The sequence below is a fragment of the Engystomops pustulosus genome, chromosome 6 (assembly GCF_040894005.1).
Source record: "Engystomops pustulosus chromosome 6, aEngPut4.maternal, whole genome shotgun sequence".
Taxonomy (NCBI): domain Eukaryota; kingdom Metazoa; phylum Chordata; class Amphibia; order Anura; family Leptodactylidae; genus Engystomops; species Engystomops pustulosus.
In genome coordinates this window covers 78,571,122-78,585,487 of record NC_092416.1, presented here as the reverse complement: position 1 = coordinate 78,585,487, position 14,366 = coordinate 78,571,122, and the positions used below count along the sequence as shown (strand labels likewise).

Here is a 14,366-nt window from a genome sequence, read left to right as displayed (position 1 = left end):
AAGTAACCTGTGCTTTGTGTACCGATGAATGTACCCTGCTATGTAACCTGTGCTTTGTGTACCGATGAATGTACCCACCCTGCTATGTAACCCGTGCTTTGTGTACCAATGAATGTACCCTGCTATGTAACGTGTGCTTTGTGTACCGATGAATGTACCCTGCTATGTAACCCGTGCTTTGTGTACCAATGAATGTACCCCGCTATGTAACGTGTGCTTTGTATACCGATGAATGTACCCTGCTATGTAACGTGTGCTTTGTGTACCGATGAATGTACCCTGCTATGTAACCCGTGCTTTGTGTACCAATGAATGTACCCCGCTATGTAACGTGTGCTTTGTGTACCGATGAATGTACCCTGCTATGTAACGTGTGCTTTGTGTACCGATGAATGTGCCCCGCTAAGTAACCTGTGCTTTGTGTACCGATGAATGTACCCCGCTATGTAACCTGTGCTTTGTATACCGATGAATGTACCCCGCTATGTAACGTGTGCTTTGTGTACCGATGAATGTACCCTGCTATGTAACGTGTGCTTTGTGTACCGATGAATGTGCCCCGCTAAGTAACCTGTGCTTTGTATACCGATGAATGTACCCCGCTATGTAACGTGTGCTTTGTGTACCGATGAATGTACCCTGCTATGTAACCCGTGCTTTGTGTACCAATGAATGTACCCCGCTATGTAACGTGTGCTTTGTGTACCGATGAATGTACCCTGCTATGTAACGTGTGCTTTGTGTACCGATGAATGTGCCCCGCTAAGTAACCTGTGCTTTGTGTACCGATGAATGTACCCCGCTATGTAACCTGTGCTTTGTATACCGATGAATGTACCCTGCTATGTAACGTGTGCTTTGTGTACCGATGAATGTACCCTGCTATGTAACGTGTGCTTTGTGTACCGATGAATGTGCCCCGCTAAGTAACCTGTGCTTTGTGTACCGATGAATGTACCCCGCTATGTAACCTGTGCTTTATGTACCCCACTCTGCAGGAGTAACATGGTGACAGTAATACATAACAGAGGAGGTGTCAGTCATTCACACAAACCTCTTTACCTACATAGTGTTTTCTAGTATTCATTTGGATTCCCTCCATGCCCATATACGCTATATGTGGTTTATTAATCATGAGCATTCCCTATCTCTGTAGACACTGCTCTTGGGTTTATTAATCCAAACCATTCCCACAATACGTGAGATTATTAATGCAGCACCGTCCCCTGGTACAGTCTGCTTATGTTTATTAATACAGTATATTCCCCATCCCCCATGCACACTGTATGCTGGTTGTAGAGCAGCCGACCTGGTTGTGCTCCATCATATTCATCTCAGCTGCTCAGTCCCCCTCCCAGCCCCTGTGTGTGCTCGGGGTAATATGAGCTGCTCTGTGGATGCGCTTGAAATACTTTTGCATCACCGCTTTTACAATCTCTGTGCCATGTGGAATTTTGAGGACTGTATAACAATTGGTATAAGCCGATGGGATAGGAGTGCAGGCATAGACTGCCTGTAGTACAGTCACGTTATGTTTTATATTCTCAATGTCTCCTTGGACAGTAGGAGCTATATCATAAAGGACAGGACACTGTGTTTATGATGGTCCTGTGTGTTTATAAGGCAATGGAGTCATTCTCTTTATGACCAGCATCTTGAACATATTACAAGTAATGGAGTCCCCCTGTTCTGGAGCCAGCTGTGTGCACTATGGGTTTACCATGGTCCTGTGGTTACTGCACACTCTGTGGAGATCAGCCTCGTTCTCTTGCTGGCAGCAGTTTTATGTCTTTGGAGGGTAAATTTGTGATTTTAGGGTCATGTTGCATCTAGCAGTAAAACAGAGAAGGGGTTACAATCGAGTCATTTGTCTTCTCTCTGCATCTTTACGAAAGTCTCTTTCAGAAGTTTCCCTGACAGGAGGCAGAAAGAAAAACTTCAATCCACAAATGTACAGTTATTATTCCGTTTTCCGGAGGGCCATTTTTAGGGGGGGGGGGCGTTACACTGCCAGCGCCTCCCTGCCTAGCAGGGAGTTATGAACAACGCTGATGGATAGAAGCATCCAGGAGCAGAGGATTTGAAATGTCCCCCCCCCCTCCCAACATAGTTTTTATTTCACTAACCATATAATGCTAAGATTTTACATGTTAAAAAAATGTATGCAATATACTGTACTGGCCCTCTGGTGACAGGTTCCCTTTAAATTACATTTACCACCAGGATCAAGGATTGGAATCAAACGCACTTACATGCTGGTGTGTGTCCCCTCTGTCCGGATGTGCTCTTCTTTTAGCTTTCCTACACCCTTGTTTTTAAGAATTTTTTTTAAATTAATTCCCCCGAAACGTTACATCACGTGGCTCATACTTCTTTCCATAGCGGTCGTGTGAGTATGTGTCTCTGCCCAAGGTCTGAAGTTCTAGTGAGTGTCTATACTAGATTTATCTATGCTGAATATGCGAGTAACAAACATGTTTTGTAGTGACACTTTTTGATATAACATCACACAAACCATTATTACTTTTTTGCACAAAACTATGAAGATGATTGCAACTGAATTGTAAATATTGTATATCTAATAATATCGAAGTAAACAAAACATTTGTTTAAAAATCTATGGTCTAAATTGTTGGACACTACTCACTGATGCGTTTACATGAGGCAATGGAGATCCTCCAATCTTAGACCAACTACCAACTTGTTTCCCTCTACATACCTTTGTCTATTTTTACATTTAAGGATTGCATCCTTTACACTGGAAACATAGATGTGATTGGGCTGAGCCCTACCCCGGGCATTTGCATTTCCTTTGTAAACACAATGCAAACAACACATGTGAACACACCCTCATAGGACAAGGTACTACTATTTTAGGGTACATGGAACTAAGGTTATATTCACACAACCGTAGGGGGCAAGCTTGCGCCGTATAGTAAGCAGATCCTAGTACCCTTTTTGAGGGTGACAGGTTCTCTTTAAGCCCTTTATACCCAGAGAGTGTTTTATAAATAATTGTACAAATGTCTTATCCTGGCCTTATATGCTAGGATCATAGATTGTACCACTATATCATTAGATTTTTAGGAAGATTCTCTCTATTGTCCTATTTTATCGTCGCTTTAAATTCATGACATATTTTCTTGTCTGGGCCTGGCTACCATTGTTAGATCCACTGCAATGTTTAGCATGTATGATGTATGATTGTCCTCAGAACACAACACATTATTTAGAGTAACCTTGGTCTGAATGTGATATTCCTATGTTGTAAGTGAACTTACAATCAGCTCCTCGGTACTGGAGGTAGAGTAATGTCATTCTACTCCAGGGAACAAAACCACTAAAGCTAACATGGCACGAAGAGTGGAAAATAAGCTTCTAGGAGCTGTTATGGGGCTGACTCACTGACTGGACTCCCAGCAGTTGTCCTGTGCCAGACCATACACATAATGTATACCCTCCCTTCTAGTGTGATATGGATTCAATTGGCTGGTGATTATTCAGTTGTTAAAAACAAAAAATTCACATTTATTACAGGAGCAGTTGTATTATTTTTGATTATTAATTCTCTAAAATCACAGATACAGGCGGACTTAAGGACACTCGACTTATAGTAGACCTATCTTGTACTTAACCTGGGGAATGCCTGTACTCTATTAGGGTGCTGTCATATGGTGCATTCTTGGTACATTTTTAACGATTGAAAACGCATGCGTTTTTGCATGTTTACAATGTGTTTGGCTGGTTTGAATCTGTTTATTTACAGTTGTGTAAGTGTAAGTGGCTGTGAAAAATGTTAATACAGGATTCAAACCAGTCAAATGCATGGTTAACCTGCAAAAATGCTTGCCTGAATAGAGTCCAAGGCTACATTCACCCTGCCATTGCCCGCCGTACCGTAGCTCGCCCCCGCCACTCTCCATAGAGATGTATGGCGCTCGGCGCTGTAATACGGAAAAAGATAGGACATGTTCTATCTTTTTCCCGGGTACGGTGCCGTACGTGTGCTGCACCATACCGCTCCCATAGGGCGCCATGCGCCCATTGCCGTCTATGGGGGAAGTATCTCGGCCATATATACGTTGGCCGTATATACGCCCCCCTTGCAGCAGTGTGAATGCAACCCCCATAGACAGCAATGAGCGCACGGCGGCCAACGGTAGCGGTATGGTGCAATACACGTGCGGCACCAGACTGCTCCGTACCCCTTAGGACATGTCCTATCTTTTTCCGGAATACGGTGCCGTGAGCCATATATTCCTATGGAGAGGGGCGGGGGTGAGTGGTGCTCTCCTCGGCATTGCCGCGTGCCAGCCGTGCTACAGTACAGCGGGTAATGGCAGTGTGAATGTAGCCTAGGGCCCTATGCATTCCATCCATGTACATGGCTGTATTGTCCCCCGTATAAAAATATAGAACATAGCCTATTTTCTGACATATTTCCAAACCCTATGTCCCATAGAAGTCAATGGGAACGTATAAATACGGGCTAAATACATGCTGCATACGGCTGTGCACCATATGGCCTTATATACGTGCATTATCCAGGATCAGTGGGACGTGCATTCTGTCAACCAGCCAATAGTAAGCCATCCATCATTTGCCAGCCCACTTTATTTTATACGGTACGATATGATTCAATATGTTGCCATACTGTCCCATATTTACGGCCAGAATACAGTTGTATATACAGAACAGACCATATATGTGAGGCCTAATGAAGAATTAAAACACTACTGGCCCTTTAATCAGTCCATTGATTTCCTCCACGCAAAGCAAACACAGGACAGAAGACCTGGTCACATGTCCACATCACATGTCCTGCACCTGCCTGGACAGGTCATGTGATCACCACTGTGATTAGTTGTAGTTGGTTGGTTGCAGTGCATCCAGTATGGCCAGTGATGTGGTGAGACGTCATCTCAGTGAGGTGATGTGCAGGGATGGCAGTTTCACTGTCATCAGGACAGTCTGTTACATACACTAGGAGCAGAGCATAAGAGGGAGGACTTGTGTTTCCAGTGGTGGCCATCTTGGTGATAACTCTGCATACTTTAGATAGCCCATGACATTTTGTGAATCATAAAATCAAACTATTTAATGACATTGAGTTTTGTTATATTCATTTATTTATAGCTTTATGGGATTTTGTATCAGACGTTCATATTCCCGGGAAACCCCCTTTAAGAACAAGGACATTGAAAGTTGAGGGATAGGTTGTATGTGTAATTTCTGTGACATAAATGAGACAAACAATTACAGGAAAATTGTGCAAATTGTGCATTGTTCAAGACATTAATGTTTTTTTTCTTTAATTACCTTTATTTATAAAAACAAAAACACAAATACGTTTAAAAATACTTTAAAAATTGATGTTGAGTTTATCCATTTGTTAGAAAGCCTGCAGCTCGGTGTAAATGGATCTCTGGTCTTCAGTCATTTTGCACAGCCTGTCTACAGCGAGCATGAGCTCATGTCCAAAGACTTTCCCTGCAATGAAAATGTAATCTGCTTTTGGGAAATGCTCACAAGCTGCACTGGGATAATGGCATGTAGATGGTCAGCGGATTGTGTATGTGCCGTGCATTCTGCATCCTAACATGATGGTGTGGAGAAGCATCCTCACTATCGCCTCCCATCCTTCTTCCCTCCCCTCCCTGCATCTCCGCTTCTGAGAGTGTCCTCTGGGACCCCTGCAGCCAGCTAGAGAGTGAGCGAGGAGAAGAGAAAAGGGATCACTGCTGATTTTCTGTAGTACAAATTGAGCATGAAATTGCCAGTGTACGAGCATCAGACAGAACACAGGAGGGACGGAGCCAGAAGCTGCCGTCCATTTGTATGGAAGGGCTAACGTAACGGAAGATCCTATTACGCGACTTTCAATGGGTTTCTGCTTCATACATTGTCGTCTGGAGACAACGGAGTGTAGACCTGGGGCCTGCACAAGGTACCCCCCATCTTCATACAGGGAGTAGCGTTCTATGTCACAGGTAAGTTACATCCCTCTTGGCTATTGTTTTCCTCTGCAAATAATTAGGAGTAAAACACCCCCTTAAAGAGAGGATTCAGATCCTGTGAAACAAAGGATTCATCTCCAGGGCTACAGCAGCAGCTCTACCCTGGAAAGATGCATCCTTGGAACACGTCACATTCTGTGCCCCCGATCATCTGAAGATTGTAGGACCCCACATCTATGAGTGGATGTGAATGCAGATGTGTTTGATTATTTGTCGCCCCAGAGAATTGTGTGGAATGTGAGAGAATGTGCTCATTGCTCTGCAGACTGACGAGGGTTAAAACGATTTAGTCATCATTTCCTGTACTTCAGACTAGAAGTTTAAACCAAGTGCTGCCATATGGATCCTAGGATCCCGTGCCACCTTAATGATATTAACCTTTCCCAGCTTGCATCAGCTTGGATAAGGTGCTGGAATTTGTCTCATGATATTAGACTTTATGAACTTTTATTTGTGGATAGATGTAAGTCTTGTTATAAAATGATGGCAGAATATATCTGCAGAATTTTGCCCTGGACATAATTTTGTGATGGGTATTGGGGGCCTGTGGGGAACGTTTAGTGTTGGTGGTTCACTGGCAGTGAATGTGGCTGTGCACATCCTTACAGGACTAATGCAGGGGAGCTTTTATTGGTTTAAGGCTCTGACCTAATCAGCTTTGCCCCTGCTAATGCCCGGGCACCGAAACAAATCAATAGAAGGAGCAGCGAGCGTGGTTAAAGGAAAAGCTGTTAACTTCCCAGGTTTTGTCTTCTATATCTAGAGCTGGATGGACTATCTGCTTTAAGTGCTGGTTCACACATCTGATGCTTTGCATGTGGATCTCTGATATCAAGGCTCCTCCTTTTGAGGCTCAACCCGCTTAGGACTGGTGGTTCAGGTAAAGATGTAGCTGAACCTCACAATGTGCACACATCTATTTGCTTCTGCAACATCAGATAGTTCAGGACATCACAGGTTAATTCTGTATCTCTAGGATTTCTTGAGGCATCCCTGTACTTCTGAGGACAAACCTGATCTGCTTAGTCGACTTACCCACCTGTCTTGTCACAAAGCGCGTTCCTTCTCTGAGGAGCAAAACTCTATTCTCAGAATCACATTACACAATGGTTTCGTCATTTGACTTGGGTTTTTCATGGAAATAAGGGTTTTCTTGGTCAATGTCCTGGAAAGTAAAATAGAATAAAGGATGTTGTCTGGTGGAGGTTTGGGGTCTTCTTATAAACTGTGGACACTTTTAATGCCTTATCTTGAACCTTTGCTTGTTGATGAAGCTTTCTAGAAGACAACTTTGTGAGAGGATGATGTCAGCGACATGAGATTTCCTGAGATGGAGATTACTCATCAAAGGTGTAAAGACGGTGCTGAGCGGGGGCGACAAGAACGTCTGATCTGTAAAGTGTGTGTATTAATTTATCAGTCTGCCCCCTACAAGAGCCTAAAATGACGGATCTTTAAGGTCCACCATGTTGTGTGGCCTGCCCTGTTCTGCTCACCGTTGAGGTTGTGATAATAGAGCTTGTTTGGAGTTTGCAGCATAGAAATGAATAGAAAATGTAGTTTCCAAACCACGGCCAGGGTGGAGCTATTTTGGGAAGAAAGCAGCCATGTTTCTTGCACCTGACAACATCCAGGCTAGTTGTTCCCTACTCCCCAGTGCATCTAAAGTGGAAGTTTGTCTTGGACTCGTAGCTCAGTGTTGACTTTTTGCTTGTTCTTCCGGTTACAGAATCCTTGTTGGCGGCTTGCATTTGTGTTCTCAGCAACTATGTGAATACATTTGTAGTGGGGGTTTGATTAGATAATATGAACCATTCATTGGCTGTTCCCCGTGTGAGGTCTCGAGTAAGAATCGGAGAAACGTCATAAGCAACATCTGTCACGTTCCCTGCAGACGTCACCTTATTAGGGGACTGTGTACCTCAATATGTGGTGAGGTGTGGTGCTTGTCCCTGCCACATTCTTTATTAGTAATATAAGTAAAGTAGATACATTGCACTCCATAGATAAAGAATCCTGTTGGGATGTATCACCATCTGGTCAGCAGCTGCATCTGTAACAATTGTTACAGGCAAATATTATTTGCATCCTCAAAAACAGAGCCAGTGTCCTGGCTCTAATGATAGACAACGTTCTTACTTTTTTTATTGCGCTCCCATTATTATCCCTGAGAAATTGGGGAAGAGGCTGTCTTGGGGTTTGTAGTTGTATTCATGTTGGGATGCATGCAGTGACTCAGAATCTCCTCTTATGTATTTATTATTCAGACATGTTCTCCTCTCCTTTACATATTGTGTGTCTGCGATGGGTTTAATCTTCATGGCCAGGTTTTTGGAATATCTCTCTTATCTGAGCTCAGTCAGAGATGTTATATAAGATGTTGCTTCTTCATTGAAGATGAAGGCCGACCTTCAGGACTCCTTGCCCCTCTGGTAATTAATGGCTGGAGGCACGTCCTTGCTCCTTCGCTGCACAGGATTAATGTCCCTGTGACTGAGCAGCTGCATGTGATCCTAGAATGACCTCCCATATAATTAGACTCTATAATATGAGAATAGAGAAATGTATAGTTATAGTGAAATAATGATATCCTATGACGAGAGGAAGTGAAGGGTGGAAGTTCACAGGGAAATATTGGGAATTAACAGAATGTAATTAACATGCAAATGTGCAAGTATTGGGCTATTAAGAGTTCTTACATCATTTAATGAACTGCAGGTAGGGTATGATGTATTCTTTTTACCATCGCTGTTTAAGATAAAACTCGCCTATTTATTCAAACTAAAAACATCGATATGCATACAAGCTGAGAAGACTCCGTTTATGGCTGAGATGAGTCACTCTGAGAGATTTAAAGGGGAGTATCACTTCATACACCCCTAACTTGCCTTCTATAAAGCTTGCTTTCATCATTACTGTAAGGTAAGGGGTGGGACGTCTAAGACTTATTCTATGGCTTCAACATTGGTCCATAGTGTTCTACACAGCAAGGACTACACCCCTGTTACCCTGTCACAGACTACATGTAATTTGTAAAGACCTCCACTTCATCTTATCCCGTCTTACTACTCCTGTATTGGTCTGTTCACTGTTGGTGACCAATACAAACTGCTTCTGGACCTACTGAGTCTTCTGTATTCTGAATCTGGGCTGTTCAAGTTCTCTTTGTGTCATGTTGTTTGACCTACTTGATGTGTAGAAGGCAGTACGGGTTAGGGTTTAATGGAGCGCACAAGATGTGATGAGCCCATTGCTGCATGGCAGGGATGTCAAGTCTTCTTCACTGTGATGTTCTTACCGAGAGAGAAAATGAGAATTAAGCGTTTTATAGCAATTTAGAAGAGACGTGTTCTCCTTGACCATGGTAAACTCCATAATACAGTGATTGTTTAATGACTTTATACAGTGCTGTACTTATACAGGGTCCCCTACGTATCCTGTCAGTAGAGGCCAGTGATGCACCTTAACCAAAGTTATAAGAGATTGTTGTATATTCAAGCCCATAGTCTTATTACACCAGTCTACATTTGACATGCCATGCAGAAATAGATGGCTTTATCTTTTTGGATGTTGCAAGAAAATTTTCTTAAAACGTAACTAAACTCTTCACCAAATTGCATAAATCAATAGTGCAGATGATGATAATGGTTCTTTATAAAAGAAAAATGTTCCTGTTTCCTCCTCCCACGTTCCTGCATTTTGCAATTTGTTTCTTGTTGAACACTGACAGCTGATAGATAAGAAGCAGCTTCTAAAGTTTATAATGACTTAACTCTTTACAGACAGTCACTAGATAGTTCTCTGCTGCTGCATATGGTCTGCTCACTGCAGGAGAAGAAAGGAGAGAATCTAAAGAAAAGTAATAACTGGAATGAAGTATATTACAAACTTTACTATTATCATGTGCTTTATTCATTCCCTGAATAAAAAAATACTTCAAAGGTTGTTACACTATAAGAGATCATTTACCTTTGACCTCCAGCCCTGATGCCAGACCAAGCTGGCATGTTAGTATAAATAAATAATAATAAATTGCCTCTTCTTTTTTAGTCCTGTTATGCACCTGTGTATTTCGGTTGTCCTTAACTTTTTGCCATATTTTCTCTGATCTTTACAGCTGACGCTGACTGAGGAGCCAAGTGAACAAAGCAGAAACGGCTGTGAATCTAAGGAACTCGTCTTCCTGGTACAAGTTGCCTGTCAGGTAATGGTGAATGATTATATATAAACAGCTAACATTATGTCTAGTTCACTGGTTGCTACCTTTATTTATAGTTCGTTATGTTTTGGTGACTCCCAACATCATAACTGTTTTACTTTTGCTCTTATTCTGAATCATCTTAGTCACATGGACGGCCCACAGAGTAGCGTGTGGTCACAATTAATGACCTGCCCCTCCAGTTTTCAGCGGCACTCTGTCCCTCCTTTTTTAGGCGCCTGGGCAATGGCATGCATAGGTGTAACTGTGCAGCGCCGCTTTCCCAATCAACTGTATGTGCGTCTTAAAGACCTATTTACAACCCCTGTGATACAGTCTGACGGTTTGACCTCCAGGTTGAGAACTGGTGGTCTAGTTTCTGCTGAAAATGACCTCTACATTCATTAAAAACAGAAGGGAGCACTATTGGGGGGGGGGGCATTTTTACATCACCCTACCTCATAAAAAAAGGTCACCTTGTAAGTTAGTAGACTGCAACTTATGGCTCTCAATCTGTAATGCAGCTATGAGCTGACCTAGACAGGCACTGGATGCAGAGCAGTAGGTTCAGTTTGTTTTAGGCTTTTATTTATATGATTGTATTGTCTGGCACAATGAAACCAGGGATCAGTAACTCTCCGTGACTTTTCCAATCTCCTAATGTCTTATTTGGCTTCCAATCAAAGCCCGGCTGTCTGGCAAACAACAGCGCCCCTCGCTTCACATGTTTTCACCCTTCAACCTCCTTTTCTCTGCAACCACTTACTCCTAAAGGAAGGAAATGAGTGAGTTACAGTCATGCTAACTTACAGGAGAAGGTAATTCTGCATTGGCAATTGCAATGGAACCTAGGGCAGCCACAGCCTATGTACTGTGTATATATCCCAAGAGCTGTATGTAGATATATAAGTACAGGCAGTCCCCGGGTTACGTACAAGATAGGGTCCGGAGGTTTGTTCTTAAGTCGAAACTGTATATTTTATAATTGTAGATCCAGACAAAAAAAATTTTGGCCCCAGTGACAATTGGAGTTTCAACATTTTTTGCTGTAATGGAACCAAGGATTATCAATAAAGCTTAATTAAAGACATCTTACAGCTGATCATTGCAATCTGGGACTATAGTAAAGCATTCAGAAAGCTTCACCAGCGGTCAGAGGGGTCTGTCTGTAACTATGGGTTGTCTGTAAGTCGGGTGTCCTTAAGTAGGGGACCGCCTGTACTGGTACATTTCTTGTGCAGGGATGTAATAAAAATATTCAAACTGGTCCAAACTTATGGGAACATTGCAAACCCCCAAATAATGATCACATTTTGGAAACTATACATTTGGGAGCATTTTTCTGTTAGAGATACTTCATATGATTAACTCTTTCTTGCCTAAGGGTCATTGGTGCCTGAATGTCCAGGTCAATTTTTCAGATTTTTTTTTTTGCTCCTTTTTTAAAGGTAATCTATCATAAAAATACATCATGTTTAACCAGGTCCACTAACTCATTGACTAGGCATTGTGGTATTCTTCTCATATTTGTTATCTATGGCCTGCTTCCTTCTAAAATTAACTTGTAAAATTGTGCTAGGGTGTCTGAGGGCTATTCTAATCCTTCCGTGTCGTATCTATACAGGCTGTTAGCCTACTGTGTGGCCACTGCTGCTGAGCTTACAGGATGTACAGAGGGGAGAGGGAGACTGAATTGTGCCACAGTCTATACATGTGATATCTGAATGGGGCATATGCAGTTAGGACATATACTGGATATCAAAATTAGAGCACAACACGGGATTTCCTTAATGTCTAAGCATATGCATTACAATATAATTGTGTGTTCTAACTTACCTGGCATCCTAACAAAATCCTCTGTTTAGTCCTAGGGGTTGGCTTTTTGTTTGCATGCATTTCAAAAAACAACACGTTACTTGTCTGTGCTGGTCACTTCTCAGCTCTCAGCCCCCACCTTTGTGCTCCCGTGCAGCTACACCCTCCCCCACTGATGTATGATCACCATGCTATACGTTCTGTAAAGGAGCACAAAGGTGGGGGCTGAGAGCTGAGGAGTGAGCAGCACAGACAAGTTACTTGTTTTTTGAAATGCAGGATTTTGTCAGGGTCCAAGGTAAGTTATAACACACAATTATATTGTACTGCAGTTGCTTAGAGAAAACAGGCATATTTGCAATGCAGGTGTGTAATAGGCTTCTGCAACCTGTCTTAGGTGTATTTAGTGAAAATAAACCATAAACTATTCTTGCCTACCCCTATAACAATGTCTCACCTAATCTAGAGTTTATCTAATACACACATTTTTCAAAAGGCTACTGTAGGGTTGCACAATGCATTGTAACCACGGTACTTATACAATACTTTCAAAGCCGGAATGGTTCAATACCGGGTTTCTGTTATGTGTGGTACTGAATGACTCACACAGACTCACACAGACATTGACCAGGGCAGCTTTTGAGAGATATGTTGGGTTAGCGGCAGAGCAGGGACCACGTCATCAGGGAGATCTCACCATCTGTCCATATATGTTCTCTACATCCCCCAGGGCTTCCCCAGAGCAGACATCGTGTAGGGAATCCTTTTGCATAGAAGTTTCGGGTTAGCGTCAGAGCAGGGAGAACGTCATCAGGGAGAGATCACCATCGTTCCCTATATGGTCTCCACATCTCCCAGGGCTTCCTCAGACACAAGGTCTCTATTTAATTCAATTAAATAAAAAAAAAAAATTTAAGATTTTGCCTAGTCTGGATTTCAACCCACAACCTACAGACTCCACCTGCCATAGAGATACAGGACAGAGCCTCTATCCACGTGGCTATCAATTTGAGGATTTTATGTAACTAAGAGCTTCACTGTTACACTGTGACACAGGCTCCATGCATTGCTATATACAGAGGGATCTTCTCAGAGATTATTATTGAGATTATTATTATTAAGATTATTTATTATTATGGGGATTATAATATTTTAAGCATATAATGCAGTTAAATGACAAAAAATAAGGGCTCATTCAGACGGGGGCTTGTCCACTGCTCATCTGCAAAAAAAGTGGACTGTCTGTGTTCAGACCATATTGTATCCGTTTTTTCACATCTGTACGCCATCCGTTTTTTCACATACGCACAAAAAAGCTGATGTGTTTCTAGTATACCCCTTGCCCTGCCCAGTTGGTTGCAACATTTGAAGAAATGACAGTCTGTATACGGATGTTATGCATGTGCCGTCCATTTCTTTGCGGATCCATTGACTTCTACAGATGTACGTGGTCTGCATACGAGACAAAACAATCGATGCTGCAATTTTTTCTCACTGCACATCCGTGAAAAAAATGCAAACTCATAGGAAACGGTGGGCCGGAGCTCTGCATATGTGCAGTAGCTTCAATGTCGGGCATGAGCGACGATGCATGCGTCTGGCACTGAAGCCGGAGCTACTGCAAATGCGCAGAGCTCCAGCGGTGCGCATGTAGGCAGGGACAGCAGATGCTACAGGGTTGTGGAGTAGCTTTTGCTCCAGCTCCCAGGAAAGGCTACTCCATGCCCCAGTACCCTAGGGTTGCACAGATACCAGAATTTTGAGTGTGATTAGATACCCGGAAAAGTATTTCAATACTCTATAACTTTATCTCTACCAGCATGGCAGTGAACATATAAAACTCTCATAAACTTTAATTCATTTGGTTAAAAACAACCTGGAAAAAATACATATTCAGACACCTATGTATAATGGTGTCATGTATCCGTGATAAATGCACAGAGGAAAAGCAAAAACACATAAAACAGGTAGACTAAGATCCACCAGCAGGAAAGGTCATGTGGTCTATACACTGGCAATATGAAACGTGCTATGGTCTTACCCACTCAGCCGCTTTGTACCAGTTGATGGAAATGTTTGCCGCTGGTCCGACAGTTATGCTGTGTGATCACCTGTACGTAGAAGGCCGGGAGCCCCAGGATAGGTCCAAGCACATACCCGAGTGTAGCAGGAGGAACAGTTGGATGATGAACAACACCTACCACTGTCTCTCTGTTACTGGGATGTGGAAAAGGCGGAAAGGCTACTCCATGCCCCAGTAGGGTTTTGAAAAAAATATGCATATTAGATAAACTCTAGATTAGTTTATACAACAAAAAAACTTTATAGGGTTAGGC

General features: G+C 42.6%; 1 protein-coding gene across 8 annotated transcripts in view; it reads left to right on the top strand.

Annotated features, from left to right (window-relative positions):
• The window catches only part of ARHGAP32 (Rho GTPase activating protein 32), a 160,173-nt gene that overhangs the window by 118,659 nt on the left and 27,148 nt on the right, over positions 1 to 14,366 (top strand). For 7 of the 8 annotated variants that reach the window (XM_072156700.1, XM_072156701.1, XM_072156698.1 and 4 more), the window contains one exon: positions 10,135 to 10,221. In XM_072156700.1, the coding sequence (XP_072012801.1) occupies positions 10,135 to 10,221 (87 nt within the window). Of the gene's footprint in view, positions 1 to 5,668; positions 5,991 to 10,134; positions 10,222 to 14,366 lie in introns of those variants that run through there. The other variant, XM_072156703.1, reaches the window with a different exon arrangement.